The 20,257-nt window shown below is 44.4% G+C and overlaps 1 protein-coding gene across 1 annotated transcript in view; it reads left to right on the top strand.

Moving 5' to 3' along the window:
• sez6b (seizure related 6 homolog b) overlaps positions 1 to 20,257 on the top strand; it is a 172,991-nt gene that overhangs the window by 78,948 nt on the left and 73,786 nt on the right. Inside the window, exon 4 of the mRNA XM_056441222.1 lies at positions 12,820 to 13,009. Coding sequence (XP_056297197.1) covers positions 12,820 to 13,009 — 190 coding nt within the window. The remainder of the gene's footprint in view (positions 1 to 12,819; positions 13,010 to 20,257) is intronic.

Here is a 20,257-nt window from a genome sequence, read left to right as displayed (position 1 = left end):
CCTGCTAGGTAAGATAGGAGGTAGTTGATATGATCTATGGAGGGCCACATGAAGACAAGACTCTCCCTTCTTTTTAAAGTCTGAATAAAGTTATCCCTGCTGTGATAAAAGCTGATGAAAGCAACCAGGCGTCTCACCAGATGTGCTGTCAGCGAAGGCGACAAGCTGACAATTATCAGGCCTCCCTGCAGTCTAATCATTGAGCTCCACATTATCCTTTTGGCTTTTTCCATATTTCTTGCTTTTGATTTGTGCGTGAATATTATGCAAAGTAGACTGCCAGCGCTGTTTTGCATTATAGATGCTGATGTGAATATGTCCCTTGCTGCACTATATTTGTCACAGACATTGCTTAAATCACATAAAGTCAAGGTCACTTTCTGATTATCTCAGGTCAACATTTTTCACTTTGAGTGGTGATTATTATGTTTTTGCTCCCTAGGAAATTATGGCAATTTAAATGCAAAGAAGTCCTTGAACTTTGCAAGAAAGAAAAATGTCATATTAAAGTGCAAAATCGCTTTAAATGCCAAATTATTCTAATGCTGTGGTCACATCAAAAGCAAAATGTGTGGGATGTCAACAACAAGTATAAAGCGGAACTAGGGGGTAGTTCTTCTGTGGTGGATGAAGAAAATGATAACGTTTTTTATGGAACACAGCAAAAGAAAGCTGGCTCTTCTGCACCATGAAGCCCTTTTTATATGATAGGAGCATTTCATTGTCTTATATTAAATTACAGCACTCTCCCTGTTTTTGCTTTCTCACTGGCTGACTTTGTAGCAACAATAATGGCTGCGAATCTGAATGAATAAACTCTGTGCAAAGACTAGTCGCGGTCCCGAGTCACAGTCCCCTCCAGTTCCCGCCGTCGCCGACAAGCCCCAGCAGCCCGGCTACCCATCCGTCTACCAACCTGTCTACCAGGACGAGGTGATTACCCTGGAGAGGGAGAGAACAAAGCCTCTCTACCTCCTTCAGTTAAATGGATTGTTGAGATCTGGATTGTGGACCATGCCTACTACTAATTATTCATACATTTCTGTCATTTTCATTGAATGTGTTGTAACTCTGTAATGCTGTTCATCTGTACACATGACATATATTGCTTCTGTCCATCTGGGGAGAGGGATCCTCCTGTTGCTCTCCTGAAGGTTTCTTCCAATTTTTCCCTGTGAAAGTTGTTCCTGATATGATGTGAAGTCCTGGGTCAAGGATGTCGTATGTGTACAGATTGTAAAGCCCTCTGAGGCAAATTTGTGATATTGGGCTATATATAATCAACTGAATCGAATTGAACAAAGGACAGGAGCGGACAAAAAGAGAAAGAATGTTATGTTAAAGACAATGAACCAGAAAAAAACTGAAGATACTTATGTTTTTTGCTAAGCGACTTTCTGCTAAAATTAAGTTTATATTTTTCTAAAAGTATCAGAATATAGTATTTTGAGACAGAAACCACAGTTTGTGCACCCAGACCTCACAAGCCGATCCTGACCTCAAGACATCAAAATATACAGAAAGCCTAGAAAAAGTATTCAACCCCTTTGGATGTTTGACCATTTTGTTGCTTTTATACATGAAATCAAGGTCAATATAATTTGGCTCTTTTGACAAGAGTTTGCAATGTCAAAGTAAATGTCAATTATTAATTGACAAATATATAAGATAAAGTAAATGATTGCATGCAGTATACAGTATATTCACCTATACTCTTTTATAGGGACTGACCTAATTCAACAGAGGTCCAACTATTTGATGCCAGCAGTGTCACAAAGAGCAAAAATGGAGTTGATATGTGTCAAGTGATTGTAGTATAAAATGACCTGTGTCTGTGAGGTCCAGTCTCTGGTTCATCAGTATTCCTGCGACCATTGCAACATGAAGACAAAAGACCACTACAAGAAACAAAACAAAAAGTCAGGAGATGGCTACAACAATAGTTAATGTAAGAGTTCATTTAAATATATCATAAAAAAATGGAAGCAGTATGGCACTTGTTTAAATCTGCCTCGAGCTAGCCGTCCTCACAAACTGAGTGACCAAACAAGAAGAAGACTGGTGATGGAGGCCATCAAGACACCTATGATCACTCGGAAGGAGTTACAGCTATAGTGGCTCAAATGGGAGAGACTGTTGCATGGAATGGAGAAAAATGGTCAAGATGTGCAAGCCTGATAGAGACAAATCCACACAGACTCAGTGCTGTGATTGCAGCCATAGGTGCAACAACTAAATACTGATCTAAAGGGGTTGAATATTTATGCAATCATTTACTATATCTTATATATTTTAATTAATTGACATTAGTTTGTAAAAATATGTTTTCATTTTGATATGAAAGAAGTTTCTTTTGCAAATTCTTGTGAAAAAAGTCTCATTAGTTAAAAGCAAAAAAAGGATGAAAACATGCAAGGGGTGTGAATACTTTTTTCTAAACACTGTATATATATATATATATATATCTGTTAAAACTAGGGCTGTCAATCGATTAAAAAAATGTAACTAATTAATCGCACATTTTGAAATTCATTAACCGCAATTAATCGCGATTAATCGCAATTACAAGTTAAAAGTTCATTATTTTTAAAGACCAAACTTCACACAGAGCTGTGTTTTCAAAGAGGCTCCTACCTATAAAGTGACAGCGAGGTATTTAATATTGTGGATGATAAATTGTTTCTTCAGTGAAACATCAGATTAGTAAAAAAAAAGAAGTATATTGAGACCCCATTGGTCCTGTCATCTTTAACACTGAACGCAGCAGAACCAGTGGCCTTGGTAACTGACTGACATAGGGGCGGCTGTAGCTCAGTGGGGTAAGAGGGCCGTCCTTCAACCGCAAGGTTGTGGGTTCGATCCCCGCTCTCCCCATTAGCTGCAAGTCGAAGTGTCCTTGAGCAAGGCACTGAACCCCCAGTTGCTTCCCGGGCGCTTCACCGCAGCCCACTGCTCCTTAATAACTAAGGATGGGTGAAATGCAGAGAACTAATTTCCCCTTGGGGATTAATAAAAGTGTATATTTAATTTAATTTAATTCAAATATGTCCTGTTCACCCTCTGGAGTCTGGGCTCATTTTATACATTTTACAACAACAACAAAATTCACCTTTTAAAGGCGTTTGCATATGACACATACCCACGTGTGTTATACATCAAACATTCCAGAACAATCTCAGCTCTATTCAATGACGCTCAGTTGTCCTGGTGCCGTGTTCTCTGCTCTCTGACTGACAGGCTGCTATAGAGCCTCACCTGTGAGGTGGGAGGTCCTTTGTGATTTACTGAGTGTTCATTGGTTGTTTTTTTCCCAAAATGTTGACAGACAAACGGATTGACCAATCACGGTGAAGGTTTCGTGTGACGAGTTATTTCCGCGCCGCGTCACTCGACACGTCGCCCCTCCGTTCCTCTGTGGATCAGAGGGGGAGACGAGAGGAAGGAGAGCAGGAGGAAACCTGACTGATTCATCCACGAGTTTAAATTGATTTCTGCTCCTTATTTTCGCGGAGAAATAATTGTTTTAAAAACGGAAACAGTGTTAAACCGTACTGCCGCGGTTTGACACTCGGTTTGAGTGTAAATACTTCAACGAACACCGGAAGTAAACAAAGTTGCGTTAATTGCGTTAAAATATTTTAGTGCGTTAACGCGGCCAAATTAATCGCATAGATTAACGCGTTAACGCTGACAGCCCTAGTTAAAACCCATGAGAAGCCGAGGTGCTGCTTTCTGAACTAGTTGGAGGCGAGAGAGTGACTTCTGGTTGATGCAAAAGTTACAGTAGTCGAGTTTTGAGGAAAAAAATGCATGAATGACTTTATCCGGGTCAGCGTGCAAGAGTATTGGTTGGATTTTGGAGATGTATATGGAAAATAAAATTGGACCTAAAATGTTAACTTGCTGTACATCACATGTAATGTGAGTTATGGAGGTAAGTTATATCTTAAAGATAAAAGTACAATTAACCCTTGTGTTGCCTTCGGGTCAATTTGACCCGATTCAATGTTTCACCCTCCTGTTACCTTTATATTTACTAACATATTTTACCCTTGAGGTCAATATGACCCCAGCTATTCAAATCTCCAGAAAATTATTAGAATTAATATTGTTTTCCAAGTTTAAGTGTGAGGTACTTTATGTTTGTTTGTTGACTCCCGAAAGAACACCGACATTAAACATTGAATCGGGTCAAATTGACCCGAAGGCGACAGGAGGGTTAAATATTGAATCGGGTCAAAATGACCCGAAGGCAACACAAGGGTTAACTAAATGCAGCTTCCTGAATGCCAATCCAGGTTTTCAGACAATTGATCAAAATGGCACAATATATTCTGTCAAAAGCTGTAAATGGAGCTCGAGCAGTAGTTGAGAAATGAAGACTCTCTTTACACTACTGGTCATTAATAAATATCTCAGTCTCTAATTCTCCCTGTGATTACACTATCAACTGATTTGGGGCATCCACTTTAAATCAACCAATTAGATGCTGCACCGTGGCCTTATGCCAATCATATTGTTGCTGCCAAACTTTTAAATAGGCTATTCTCTAATTCTGTCAGTTGTCATTTCAGCTCAAAGCTATGGGCCAAAGTCATCTGGCCCAAAAGGGCGTTCTTGTCAGGCGCTTTTTTTAACGACATGACAACGGCACGAGCACTTCTCTTCCAAGAAGACTCGACCCGCTAAAATCTTGGGGGGCAAATCCAGTATGGATACTTGTGGGAGTAAGGGACATGAAGCACTTGTCGGAAAAATTAAGAAAACATGAGAACACCAGAACATCCGTGCATAACTCTCAAGCAGCCATGGGTCTTCCCTGGCCTGGGGTGTCCTACCAGATGGACGTACTCGGAAAACTTCTAATGGGCCTCCCAGGAGGCCGCAAATACGTCCAGGAGGCATCCGAATTAGATGCCCGAACCAACTCAGCTGACTCTTACCTTATCTCTAAGGCTGTGCCCGGCCACCCTACGAAGAAAACTTATTTTGGCCGCTTGTATCCTCGACATCATTCTTTTGGTTACGACCCGGAGTTTGTGATCATAGGTGAGGGTCGGAACATAGACTGACAAGTAAATTGAGAGCTCCCTCTTTACCAAGATGGTCCGGTGCAGCACTTGTTTTACTGCTGCAGTCACACCGATGTGCCTGTCGATCTCTTGCTCCATTTTTACCTTCACTCGTGAACAAGACTCCAAGATACTTGAAATCCTTCGCTTGGGGCAGGCACTCTGTCCCCACCTGAATAGATCAATCCACCGGTTTCTGGCAGAGCACCATGGCCTCAGATTTGGAGGTGCTGACTCTCATCCCCGCTGCTTCACACTCGGCTGAAAAACGGTACAGTGAATGTCGGAGGTCACGGTCCGAGGAGGCCAACAGTACAACATCATCTGCAAACAGCAAAGAGGCGATCCAGAGGACCCCAAAGCTGACGTTATTCACCCCCCACCTAGATATCCTGCCTGTGAAAATCACGATGAGGGCGGGTTACAAAGGGCAGCACTGGCGGAGGCCAACATCCACCGAGAATGTCTCTGACTTAATGCAGAGAATGCGAACACAGTTCTTTCTACAGACGTACATAGACCGGATAGCCCGTTGTAACGAGTCCGGCACCACATACTCCCACATCACTCCCAAAAAAAACACAGAGGGAACCGTTTGAAAGCCTTCTCCAAGTCCACAAAGCACAAGTAGACTCATTGGGTAAACTCCCAGGACACCTCCGGTAGTCTTGCGAGGGTCATGGTCCACGGTAACTTTGAAACTTGAAAATAATAAAAACTGAGCAAGAATAAAGAAATCAGGCTATTAATAATGAACAGAATATTCACACAATGAATAGTTGAGTTTTGTGTTCATCACACTTTGATTTGAACTTAACCATCAGTGAACTGTCAAATGACAACAGGCTGCAACTACACTTTATTGGACATCTGGCTGCATAAACCTTAGTATAAACATCCTTATCAACACAACCTCCACCTGCTTCATTACATTATTACATTACATGTCATTTAGCAGACGCTTTTATCCAAAGCGACTTACAATAAGTGCATTTCAACCTAGAGTACAAACTAAGAACAACAAGAATACAGGAAGTAACATTTCCTCAACATAGTCGAACTACAAAAGTACCATAAGTAAGTGCTATCTAAGTGCCACTGAAGTGCTAATCTGTGTTTTAATCCAGATATAGTCGGAAAAGGTGTGTTTTCAGTCTCCGACGGAAGATGTAGAGACTTTCTGCTGTCCTGATGTCAGTGGGGAGCTCGTTCCACCACTGAGGAGCCAGGACAGCAAACAGTCTGGATTTCAGTGATTAGCTCGAGTGCAGTAGTCACAAGTCGATTGGCTGTTGCCGAGCGGAGCGAACGTGCCGGGTGTACGGTGTGACCATATCCCGGATGTAGACGGGCCCGATCCGTCTAGAGCACGGTACGCCAGGACCAGTGTTTTGAAGCGGATGCGAGCAGCCACCGGTAACCAGTGGAGAGAGCGGAGGAGCGGAGTGGTGTGGGTGAATTTCGGGAGGCTGAAGACCAGTCGAGCTGCTGCATTCTGGATGAGCTGCAGGGGTCGGATGGCCTTAGCAGGTAGACCAGCCAGGAGGAGTTGCAGTAGTCGAGGCGTGAAATGACCAGAGCCTGGATCAGAACCTGCGCCGCCTTCTGAGTAAGAAGAGGCGTATTCTCCTGATGTTGTGCAGCATGTACCTACAGGAACGCGCGTCGCAGCGATGTTGGCCGTCAGGAGAGTTGACTGTCGAGTGTCACCCCGAGGTTCCTCGCAGTCAGGCTAGGGGCCAACACAGAGCTGCTGGAGGTGATAGTCAGGTCGTGGGTGAGGGAGCCTTTCCTGGAAGGAATAGTAGCTCAGTCTTGTCAGGGTTGATCTTTCAGGTGGTGAGCAGACATCCACTGAGAGATGTCAGTCAGACAGGCAGAGATTCGTGCCGCCACCTGTGTTTCGGACGGTGGAAACGAGAAGATCAGTTGGGTGTCATCAGCATAGCTATGGTAGGAGAAGCCATGCGAACGAATGACAGAGCCGAGAGAATTTGTGTACAGAGAGAAGAGGAGGGGACCCAGGACGGAGCCTTGAGGAACCCCAGTAGTGAGAGGACAAGGATCAGACACAGATCCTCTCCAAGTTACCCGGTAGGTGCGGTCTTTAAGGTAGGAAGAGAAAAGAGCGAGTGCAGTGCCTGAGATCCCCAGGTCCTGAAGAGAAGAGATCAGGATCTGATGGTTCACTGTGTCAAATGCTGCAGAAAGGTCGAGAAGGATAAGGACAGAGGAGAGAGAGGCTGCTCTAGCAGTGTGAAGCTGCTCAGAGACAGCCAGGAGGGCAGTCTCTGTTGAGTGGCCGGCCTTGAATCCAGACTGGTGAGGGTCAAGAAGGTTGTTACTGTGGAGATAGGAGGACACTTGGCTCAAGATAGCTCGCTCCAGAGTTTTGGAGAGAAAAGGAAGAGAGACCGGTCTGTAGTTGCTGACTTCAGACGGTCGAGCGTGGGTTTCTTCAGGAGAGGGTTGACTCTCGCCTCCTTCAGAGAGTTAGGAAACAGCCAGTTGAGAGGGAGCTGTTAATAAGATGGGTGAGGAAGGTCAGAAGGTCAGGAGCAATAGCCTGGAGAATGGGAGACGGGACAGGGTCAAGGGTGCAGGTGGTCGGTCTGGCCGAGGTCACCAAGCTAAGAACTTGATTGGGAGACAAGGGGGTGAAAGAGGAAAGAGAGGGGGATGAAGAAGTTAGTGTTGGTGAGGTGATAGAAGATGGATTTGTAAAGGAGGAGCGTATGTCGTCTATCTTGTTTGTAAAGTAGTCGACAAAGTGGCTCGGCAAAAGGGTGGAAGGAGGAGGGGACAGGGGGATCAAGGAGGTTGGAAAAGATAGAGAAGAGTTTTTGGGGTTAGAGAAGGAAGACTGAATTTTGGTCAGGTAGAACGAGCTTTTGGCTGCAGAGATAGAGGAAGAGAAGGAGGAGAGGAGAGATTGATAGAAGAGCAAGTCTTCCGCTTGATTCGATTTGCGCCATTTTCTTTCCGTCGCGCAGGGTGGCTCTCTCGGCGCACCGAGTCCGACAACCACGGAGCCGGAGAGGATTTCGAACCGGTCGTGTCTTAAAAGGACAAAGAGAATCAAGAGATGAAGACAGGGAAGAGAGGAGAGTGTCTGCGGCAGAGTTAGGATGCATGAGTGAGAAGCAGTCAGTTGAGGGAGAGCAGATAGGACAGAGGAGGCCAGAGAGGAGGGGCAGAGGGTGCGAATGTTGCGGCGTACAGGTGCAGAGTCTGTAGATATGGGTGGGTTGTCAGTACCAGAGAGCGAGAGAGAGTAAGAGATGAAGAAGTGGTCAGAGACATGGAGAGGAGTCACAGTGAGGTTAGAGGTAGAGCAGTTTCTTGTGAAAATGTAGTCAAGGTGGTTGCCGGCTTTGTGAGTAGGAGGGGAGGGACTGAGTGAGAGGTTAAAGGAAGACAGTAAGAGTAAGAGATCACATGACTTCTCTGTCTGGATGTTAAAGTCACCCAGAAGGATGAGCGGGGGGCCGTGTTCCGAAGTTCGATAGGGAGGACGTCTAGCTCGTCCAAGAAATCTCCCAAAGAACCAGGGGACGGTGAGAACAACAATGTGAAGTTGAACCGGATGAGTAACGGTCACCGCATGAAACTCAAAAGTCAGTGGGATAAAGAGTGGAAGCGGTAGGGACAGAAACACCATGTGGGTGAGATGAGTAAACCTGTACCTCCACCCCGACCAGAGGGTCTGGGTGTGTGGCTAAAGGAGAAGGCAGAGGAGAGAGCAGCCGGGGTAGACGTGTTGTCTGCTGTGATCCAGGTCTCAGTGAGAGCCAGGAAGTCAAGCGACTGCTCCAAGGCAAAGCCAGAGATGAAGTCGGCCTTGCGGTTGGCTGACTGACAGTTCCAGAGGCCTCCTGTGACCAGGTGCTGGGTGTGAGTAGAACGGGTAGGAAGGATAACAGAGGAGGGGTTCCGGTACATGAATGAGCGAGTCCTATAGTAACTACGAGTAGAGATACGCACAGGTATGGAAAAGACACACATATTCAAAAAATGGGGAAATACTCAGCCACCCCCGAAGACTCCTATGTCTTTGTCCTCCGAGTCTTGACTCCAACGGAAGACTCCTATGTCTTTGTCCTCCGAGTCTTGACTCCAACGGAAGACTCCTATGTCTTTGTCCTCCGAGTCTTCGTCCGATGAGTCACGCTGACGCGAAAAACCCCACCCGGTTATGAGCCCAAGTTAGTGCCAATTACCTCCAGCCGCGTTGACACCGCCCCTTGGCTTTTGGTATTCAAATGACACTCAATAGAAACCAGGTGACGATCGCTCGTCCAATCAGTGAAGATTCAGGTGTCGGAACACAGGACACACCTCTCTACCAAAACAACTCCTTAAAACAGGACAGACTAACAATCTAGCAGCTTTAAACAACAAATACAACAGTAACTTTAGCAGATAAAACTAGTTTAAAGAAGATACTTAGCAGGATCCAAGTAGTCAGTAGTCTCGCCTCACAGGTAGAAAATGCACCCAGAGCTGCTGAACCTGCTGCTGAGTCTTTGATTTGTCCTGAACTTCATTTTCATCTCATGTCTCCTTCGAACATGTATCATTGAATTTTAAGGAATGTAGAGTGATTTCATATAAAGATCATTACATCATAATTTTATCAGTCCTATTTTGAAATATAATAAACCCTTTTACAGCAAACTTCATCAAAAATATGCACATGAATGTTGGCAGTGGAGCTGACATTTTGCCCCCGGCCATCCTGACAAATTGGAAAACTGTGATCCATATTAACTTGTGACTTGTGTTAACCGATGGTTTTCAGCTAAGTGCGTCCATGGTTGCACAAATGTAAATAGTGCCGCAGAAAATAAACACATATGAGTATGTCTTCAAAATTGATTGATGGCGTTTATGTGGACACCCACATGTTCAGCTGCCGCCAGTACAAGCAACCACAGATATGGTGAACACTGAAACACCAGCAAGCCTTTAAAGATGTTCATCTCTCTCATCTTCTCTGAGCTTGATCTGAGCTCAACTTGGAGGTCCGTACCAGGCTGATTCCAGGAGCTGACTACATGCTCTGAATACATGGAGATTATGGTTACAAACACAATTAAACCTGCAAGCAGCGATGAACGGGTCCTCGTTCCTCCTTCGCACGTCGGGGGTGCCGGCCGGACGCCGGCCCCCACGGCCGAGAACACATGCACGGCGTTCGGGCGTTTAACCGTTTGTCACGCGACACAGATTTCACTTTGCAAGTGGGTGGCGCTTTAACTCTGAGTGAAAAAAGGCATGTTGAAATCCTCAGGCCGTGAATTCTATGAAGCATAAGAGGTTTGGAGCAGATTCGAGCGAGTCCATTGCAGCCAGCAGGGGGCGCTGTGACAATTTGAACATATACATGCATCATGTGTATCCACGTGAAGTCTAGACCTTGTCATGTAAATTACATGTGAATGTGATGCTTTTTAGGCTGATTTGCTTTGGCCACTTGGTGGCGCTATGACTAGAATTCAAAATTAGCATATGGATGTCTTCAAGGTCAGTATGTGATGACATACGTGGAATATGGAGCAGATTGGATGGCCGAGTTACATCAACTTACATTTTAATGGCGAATGGTGTTTCTTTGTCGGTCCGGAGAACGCACAAACTTTAATATTTTTAAATCTTTCAAAGATTTTTCAAGACAAAGGTCTCAAGACTATACTGGCCTAGTTTGGAATGAATCGGGTTTAAGCTCTAGGAGGAGTTAACTGTTTAACAACCCCCCAAAACGTGAGAAAATAATGCAAAAAAGGCATATATTGAGGTATTGATTGTAGCGACCCCAAAAGTTAAAATATTATGAATAAATTAGAGTACTTTAAGGGATGTCATTTGAACATAGCCTATTAATTAGGTGAGGATTGTCCAATTGATTTGGAAGTAAGGTGTCTTTAAATATCAGGCCACACCCCTTGGATGTTCATTGGTTCATATTCTCTGAACGCAATAAGATATCAACAATCTTTTAAAGATTTTTGATTGCATTGAAACAATAATGACCACAACAAGTCCTGTATGAATCGCAACTATCGTTTTGGAGGAGTTGAAAATAATGTGTTTTTTACAAAATTCTAAATGGCGGAAAATCTAAGTGGGCGGAGCTTATGGTCGTTATGTAATTTTTTTTAGAGCAGGGCTAAATTTCAAGGTAATCGGTCATTGGGGCGAAATACTGTGGCCATTTGAACAAAAAATACAGTCTAGGGGGCGCTATTGAGCCATATTGCCATTCCAAAGCATTCAATTCATATAAGGTAACTACATCTTTGATTTTAAATGTGTGTGCCAAGTTTAGTCACGTTTCGAGCATGTTAGATTGTTTATTTGTGCACGGCGAAGGATCAAAGTTTGCTGATGATACGACCTGCCACACTTCAACGTGTCATTACGATCTTCACAGGGAAGCATTATTAAGGTCTTACATATATTCTGTTATATTTTGAGAGGGATCTGAATGATCTGTGAGGAGAAGGGTAAAAAAGTAGAAAACATGTAACTTCCTCTTGCCACGAGGTGGCGCTATGACTATTATTCAAAATTAGCATATGGATGTCTTCAAGATCAGTATGTCATGATATATGAGAAATATAGAGCAGATTCCATAACGTATGGGCGAGATACATCAACTTGCATTTTTATGGCGAATGCTGTTTTTTGATGTTCGACCCACCACACATAGTTTAATATTTTTGAAATCTTTCAAAGATCTTTCACGGCAAAGGTCTCAAGATCATACTAGGCAAGTTTGGAATGAATCGGGTATAAGCTCTAGGAGGAGTTAACTGTTTTACAACAGCTCAAAACATGTAAAAAGCCTAAAAAAAGGCCCAGAATGCAGATATTGAGGGATTTATTGCACCGCCCTCTAATGTTCAAATATTCTGAAAAAAATAGGGAACGTTAAGAGATGCCATTTGGACATAGGATATAAATTTGGTTAGGATAGGCCAAATAATTTGGAAGTTGTGTGACTTCAAATATGAGGCCACACCCCTTAAACGTTCATTGGTCTATATTCTCTCAACGCAATAAGATATCAACAACATTTTCAGTAGTTATGATGACATTGAACCAATAATGGACCTCAGACATTTTCGGATGAATCGGACAAAGCGTTTTGGAAAAAAGTGAAATTTTTTTTTTTTACAAAATTCAAGTCGGCGCATTTGATGGCCACCATGAACTTATTTGTAGAGCAGGTCCAGGTGAACCTGTATATCAAATTTCAAGTCAATCGGTCATTGTTGAAAAACAGTATTAGCTTTCTACCTCAAGGGGGCGCTAGAGAAAAAATTCTATATACAAAAATGCAAAACTTGAAAATATCGAGATTTTCGCCAGTCGTGATATGCATGTCAAATTTGACAACTTTTGGAATATGATGAAGGCCTCAAAAGGGCAACATTCCTTAGAGAAAATAATAACAACTCTTCGAAAAACAATAGGTTCCTCTACGACAAAGTCGTAACGAGGACTCTAATTAAAACCACAAAAGCATTTTAAATCTGTCCCTTGGTGATTGTTGTGCTGAATCTGCTCCTGTGTCAGGTTGAGCATCCTCAACTAGCATAGGATGCTGCTGGACATTTTATGATTTTAGAATTAATGTTGGTCTCCTTCATGTCCTGTGACTTCTAATCTTTCAGAATCTTCATTCATTGCTGTTTTTTTTATGCCGAAAATATCGTCTAATCGTGACACTGTTTTCTGTCAGGTGTTGAATGTGAATCTATCTGAGGGAGACATGGTGGTGTTTGAAGATGTGGGCCACGGGGAGAACACCATGCTGGCCAATGAGTCCATTCTGATGAGGGGGTTGGTAGTGAGAAGCCACAGCAATCAGATCTCTATCCGCTTTCACAACCAGAGGTCTCGGGTTGGATCAGTGCTGCTCAGATATCAAGGTAAGTTTGTCTTGTATGTGTTGCACCCTAAAAACAAACTTTTCAGAAACACGTCGTTCTTCTGTTTTGCAACTTTTACATGTTCCCGGTTAAAACAAACATACATTGTTTTGTCTTCAGCCTGCTACTGTACCTGCACTTCACACACCCCTCTCTTAAAGAGACAGCACTCTCTTCCAAAGGGACAACACACTTTCCGCCCTTCACAGTTAGTATGTGCTCAGGTGATCAACACTCTCAAATATAGGAACAACACATGAATTACCTTAAACACACAGTCAAAGTAAATTATAAGAAATAGACACAGTTGTATTAAATCGGTAAAATATGACAAAACATATTTCAGGGTATCACATGGAACATGACATGTGAATACAGCAGCTCAAACATCCTGCAGAGATGACATGAGGAAATCACATTTTTATAATGTAATAAACTAATGTTAAATACCACTGTCGTGCCATAGATACAATAAAAGTATGGAAATGGTAAATGGACTGTACTTGTATCATGCTTTTCTAGCCTTCCGAGCACTTCCTCTTCAACACTACATGTCATCATTCACCCATTCCCACACTGATGCGAGGTGCCACCAGTCCATCAGGACTAACTAATATTCACACACAGTAGGCACAGCTATGGGATCAGATGGGAATCTGCTCCATACATGTCCGATGGCGCGGCTGTGTCCAGACGCCGTCGTGGTAGCTCCGCGGAGATTGTGCGCTCTTTTAGTTTTTGTGTTTATTTTTAATATTTTCTTTGCCACGAACACATCGGCAATAACAGCATACGAACGCAGCACACTTTTGGACATAAACTTTTGCGCAAAACAAGGGTTTTTGTCCACTTTTTCCATCGATCCAGCATGGCCGGCAGAGATCGTACGAGCGAACCACAACAACAACAGTGGAGCCGCTACTACGGGGAGACGACGAAAACATCGAGGGAAACGGAGCGGAATTCGGAACAGACTGAGAGTTCAAGCCCACCGTCCACCTCTGCCCAGCATCCTTCTTGCTAACGTCCAGTCTCTGGAAAATAAGATGGATGATGTTAGGGCAAGGATCAGATTCCAACGGGACATGAGGGACTGTAACATCTTTTGTCTGACGGAAACATGGCTGACCCGCTGGTGCGGATCGAGTCATATGCCCAACCGAGTCCTTCTCTGTTTTCCGTGCAGACAGAACGGAAGAGTCTGGTAAATCTAAGGGTGGAGGGTTTGCTTCATGACTAACAACAAGTGGTGCAACCCCAAGGACATTAAGACTCTTTCTCGTTCCTGCTCGCGAACCTGGAACATCTGACGATCTCATGCCGTCCATTCTACCTTCCCCGGGAGTTCAGCTCGGTCATCACCACAGCCGTCTACATACCACCACAAGCGGACACCGACGTAGCACTATCGGACCTACATGATGTGTTATGTCGGCATCAGAACAAGTATCCCGACGCGGCTGTGGTGGTGGCTGGGGACTTTAATAGGGCAAACCTAAAAAAAGTCATGCCGAACTTTCACCAGCACATTACGTGTGCTACCAGAGGGGAAAGAACGTTGGACCACTGCTATACGCCATTCAAGAGAGGCTACAAGGCTGTCTCTCTCCCTCCGTTCGGCAAATCGGACCATGCCGCCATTTTCTTGCTACCGGAGTACCAACAAAAGATTGCACGGGAAGCGGTAGTGACGAGGGACGTAAAGCGGTGGTCTGACCAATCAGAGGCTGAGCTACAGGACGCTCTGCGTGTCGTCGACTGGGACATGATCCAATCCAGTTCCAGTGACGTCAGCGAGTTTGCGGACGTAGCAATGAGCCTCATAGCAACGCTAGCGGACACCATCGTCCCCACGGTAAAAGTTAGGGTCTTTCCTAACCAAAAGCCGTGGGTTGATAGATCCATCCGTGAAGCTGTGAACGCCTGCATTGCTGCCTATAACTCCGGTCTTGTATCCGCAACATGGACGAGTACAAGGCAGCGGTCTATGGACTGAGGAGGGCGGTGAAGGAGGCCAAGAGGAGGTACCGAGACAGAGTGGAATCACAGATGGAGCAGCGCGACACCAGGCGCCTATGGCAGGGGCTACGGACTATCACAGACTACCAGAGCAGACCCGCGCAATGGTGAGTGCCGACGCATCCCTAGCGGACGACCTGAACTCATTTTATGCACGGTTTGAGGCTAGCAACAACAGCGCTAGCTCGCCGGCTAACAACAACACCGTTAGCGTAGCCGAGGTGAGTTCTACCGCTGGGGATGAACACACACTCTCTGTGACCGAGCACAGTGTGAGGAGGGCTCTGTTGAGGGTGAACACCAGGAAAGCTGCAGGTCCAGATGGCATATCTGGGCGAGTACTGAAGACCTGTGCTAACCAGCTAGCTCCAGTGTTCACCACAATATTCAACCTCTCCCTGGCTGAGTCCGTCGTCCCCGCCTGCTTCAAGAGATCCACTATTGTCCCTGTGACCAAGAATGCTTCTCCAGCATGTATGAATGACTACCGACCGGTGGCCCTCACCTCGGTGGTCATGAAATGCTTTGAGAGGCTGATAAAGGACTACATCTGCGCCTTCCTCCCTTCCTCCATGGACCCGCTGCAGTTTGCTTATCGCCCAAACAGATCCACGGATGATGCTGTCTCCCAGGTACTGCACACCACACTCTCTCATCTGGACAGCCAGAGGGGGGGCTATGTGAGACTGCTGTTCATTGATTATAGTTCAGCTTTCAACACCATAGTCCCTCCAGACTGGCCGGCAAGCTGATTGAGCTGGGACTGAACACCCCTGTGTGATTGGATCCTGGGCTTCCTGACCGCCAGGCCACAGGTGGTCTGGGTGGGCAGGGACACCTCCAGCACCCTCACCCTGAACACAGGATCCCGCCAGCGTTGCGTCCTCAGGCCCCTACTGTACTCCCTGTACACACATGACTGTGTGGCCAGGTTCAGCTCCAACACCATCATCAAGTTTGCGGATGACACAGTGGTGGTGGGCCTGATCTCCGACAACGACGAGAAGGCCTACCTGGAGGAAGTTGCTGATCTGTCACTCTGGTGCCAGGACAACAGCCTCATCATGAATGTCACCAAAACTAAGGAGCTGATTGTGGACTTTAGGAGGGTACAACAACAGAGGACGTACTCACCACTGGGGATTAACGGGACTACTGTGGAGAGGGTGAGCGGGTATAAATACCTGGGAGTCCACATCACTGAGGATCTGACATGGTCAACAAACACAGACACTCTGGTGAGAAAGGCAAGGCAGCGCCTCTACCACCTCAGGCAGCTGAGGAAATTTAAAGTTTCCCAGAGGATCCTTCAGTCCTTCTACTCTGGAGCTGTAGAGAGCGTCCTGACAGGAAGCATCACAGCCTGGTTTGGCAACTGCTCCGCTCAGGACAGGAAGGCTCTGCAGAGAGTAGTGCTTCGGCTGAGCGCACTATTGGAACTACACTCCCACCCTGCAGGACTTGTACACCAGGAGGTGCAGAACCAGAGCCGGCAGGATCATGAAGGATCCTCACCACCCCAACAACAGACTGTTTCAGCTGCTGCGGTCAGGCAGGCGTCTCCGTAGTCACGCTGCAAGAACAGAGAGACTGAGACGGAGTTTCTTTCCTCAGGCCATCAGGATTGTGAACTCCGACCTCACCAGGACCCCCACATAGACCCACACAACTGCCCCTCTTAGGCGCACACACACACACACACACACTTACTGTAAATATTGTGTTGTTTTTTATTGTAAATAGTGTGTACTTGTTGCCCTTGCACATTCCTGCTGAGCATTGCCACTTTCATTTCACTGCACACCCTGTGTGTGTATGTGACAAATAAAACATCTTGAATCTTGAATCCCCAACTGATTCTCAGCCGGCCACATATTTGTAGCGTTATTAGCTGTAGCAGAATTGAGCATTAATAAATAACATATATCAATATCTGATGGGGTTGCACGGTGGTGTAGTGGCTAGCACTGTCGCCTCACAGCAAGAGGGCCGTGGGCTCAATTCCCGGTCGGGGAGGTCCTTCTGTGTGGAGTTTGCATGTTCTCCACATGGCAGCGTGGGCTTCCTCCCACAGACCAAAGACATGCAGTCAGGTTAATTGATGTCTAAATTGCCCATAGGTGTGAATGTGAGAGTGAATGGTTGTCTGTCTCTATGTGTGCCCTGAGATGGACTGGCGGCCTGTCCTGGGTGTCCCCTGCCTTCGCCCTATGTCAGCTGGGATCGGCTCCAGCGCCCCCGCGACCCTAATGAGGATAAGCGGTATTGATAATGGATGGATGGATGGAATATCTGAATGATAATTCATTTAGAATTATGAATCATAAGCCCATGAATTGGTAGTGAATTGAAGTGATGGCACTCAGCTTTGGCTATTAGACACAATTAGTTTAAAGTGTAAATGTGTTTCTGTAACTCTGTAATGCTGTTCATTCTGTACACATGACATCAATTCCTTCGGTCCATCCAGGGAGAGGGATCCTCCGCTGTTGCTCTCCAGAAGGTTTCTTCACTTTTTTTCAGTTTTTTGGGGGAGTTTTTTCTGATCCGATGTGAGGTACTGGGACAGGGATGTCATGTGTACAGATTGTAAAGCCCTCTGAGGAAAATTCGGAATTCATGATATTGGGCTGTATCAAATTAACCGAATTGAATTAAAGTAATTGCATTTAACATTCAGAACACTAATATATGATTAAACACCAATTGTCTATGTAAAGATAAAGTGCAGTAATGTCTACATGAGCCAAGAATGAAGTCTCTCTACCTCTGTGGAGCTTCTCTTCACTTTTTTTATCAATTAAATTGTGTTTAAATCGATTCATGCACCGTTTAGCAATTAAGAGAAGATTCTGAAGCTTTTAAATGAGTTGTATTACAAGGGAGGTACTACTTTAGGTATAAAGCTTATTGATTCCTCATTTAGTCTAGCAATTCTGTTTATTTTGTATAGCCCGATATCACAGATTACAAATTTGCCTCAGAGGGCTTTACAATCTGTACACATACGACATCCCTGTCCCAGGACCTCACATCGGATAAGGAAAAGCTCCCAAGAAATAGAAAAAAACCTTTCAGGGGGAAAAAGGAAAGACAATTTCAGGTGAGCAACGGAGGAGGATCCCTCTCCCCGGATGGACAGAAGCAATAGATGTCATGTGTACAGAATGAAGCATTATAGAGTTACAACACATTCAATGAAAATGACAGATTGTATAAATAGTTCGTAGTAGACATGGACCACGATCCAGATCTTCACAATCCCTCAATATGAGAATGTTATTGTCTCAATCAAGAACAGGTAATTGGCTGACAAATTTGAATGACTAAGTGATACTGTTTAGGTGATAATTCCAGATTCTGTAATCATTTCAAAGTGAGATTATATGACTTTCAAAATAAGAGTAGTATTAGTTAAACCGTTCATAATCTGAGCTGCTGAGCAAGTGGTCGCTAAAAAAAAGCTACTAGTTGCTGCCCAAAGTGAGGTTAATATGAATAAAGCCTTAAAAACCTAAGCAGTGAGCTGAAAAATGCTTGAGGGATCCATAAAGCTGAAGCAAAAGTCGAACTCTTACCCCATTGATTTAGAATATTATTAATGTAGATGATGTAAAGGGAATTTAGCTGCATGCTTCATGCAATCACTTCCATTTGGCTCTTGCATCACAAGAGTGATGATGGGAGATTGGGCATGTTGAGGGGCAGCTCATACTGCTCCTTGGATAATCATAAACCATAGACATGCTGACAAATTCATTTTAAATGGGCATGTTTCTAATATTCTTTGGGTTATTATAAAGATATAATTGCAACAGGACTTAATTATGGGGGGAAATTACTTTTTACCTGCATTCATTTCTGCCATATCGGAAAGTAGGAATAACAGCATACATTAATCGGTTTTTCATTTAGTTGAGTCCGTCAAGCATTAAGCAAACATGGGATGAAAAGGTACACAGTGTTTATTGCCAGGGAAAGACGAATTAATGTCTTTGTATCACTCTACATTACACTTTGTGTTCCAACCTTTACTTTCTGTGAGCACATTCATTTCCTCTCATCTTGACCTGGTGTGTAACTATGACATGTGTAGGGAGATGGACTGCTCTTAATTGTAAGGCCCTGTTCTGTGTATCCTCTGTCTACTCTGTGTCTGCTCTGTCTCCTTGATTGTTTCATCCCCTTCACCGACCCTCAGCCTCTCCTGTCTCCTTGATTGTTTCATTCCCTGCACCTGCCCTCAGCCACTCTCGTCTCGTGACTGCTTCATGTCGTACACCTGTTTCCATGTCGTACACCTGTTTTCCCCCATATATATTGTGCCACTCTTTCCCTTGTCTTTTTCCCGTAGTCCTGTCGGTCGTGTTACTAGTGCGTATTCCTGATCCTGCCTATTTTGACCCTGCCTGCCTGCCCAGACGACCAATTCTCTGCCTTTCCCCTTTTGGACCTTTTGCCTTTTTTTGGAACTCTTGCCTCATTAAAGAGCGCTTTTTGTCATCCACATCAAGTCCTGTCAATTCCTCTGCGCATGAGCTCCTGCACCTCGCTACCCGTGACGCCAGCCGTGACATTAATGGTACCTGCTTTATCACAATGTGGTTGAAGATCTAGTGCAGGTGTTCTTTTTTCACACAACCTTCCTTGTGGATATTTACTTTCAGTCTAACACAAAGTGTTCGTATTTATGCACAATGAATTATCAGGTCATATTCTAGCATCCTTTTTTTCTTCATCCTGAGTGATTAGGTAAAAACAGATATCACCGTTGTTGTGGTTGGATTTCTTTCTTTTAGATCGATGACTAATCTCTTAACCTGATGCATATGAACTTTTATCTATCTCCTATCTGACTGCTGGTGAGACGCCACAGGATACTCGAGCACGAGACCTCAGTAATCAAACACCCTCGGTACACAGAGTTTTGATCAGAGTTCATTCCATGTAGATTTATTTGTAACCAACAGTTTCACAAATAAACCTGAGTTGGGTCCGGTATTAACAACAACCTCTCTCCACATCTGTCTCTTTGATCTAGTTGTAATGACTCTGACAGTCAATTCACTTCAACACTGCATTTTTAACGCTGGGTAATTAACTGAATATTTACACCAACACTGGGGGCTATTTACTTTAGCTATTGTTGTAATAACTCTGAAAGAGTTAATATACTTTAACAATGAATTTTTAACATCCATAAATAAATATTTTCTGCATTTATGATCA

Source organism: Pseudoliparis swirei, chromosome 20, assembly GCF_029220125.1.
Source record: "Pseudoliparis swirei isolate HS2019 ecotype Mariana Trench chromosome 20, NWPU_hadal_v1, whole genome shotgun sequence".
Classification (NCBI taxonomy): domain Eukaryota; kingdom Metazoa; phylum Chordata; class Actinopteri; order Perciformes; family Liparidae; genus Pseudoliparis; species Pseudoliparis swirei.
Note: the sequence above shows the minus strand (reverse complement) of the source record. Positions and strands in the feature narration are given on the sequence as shown.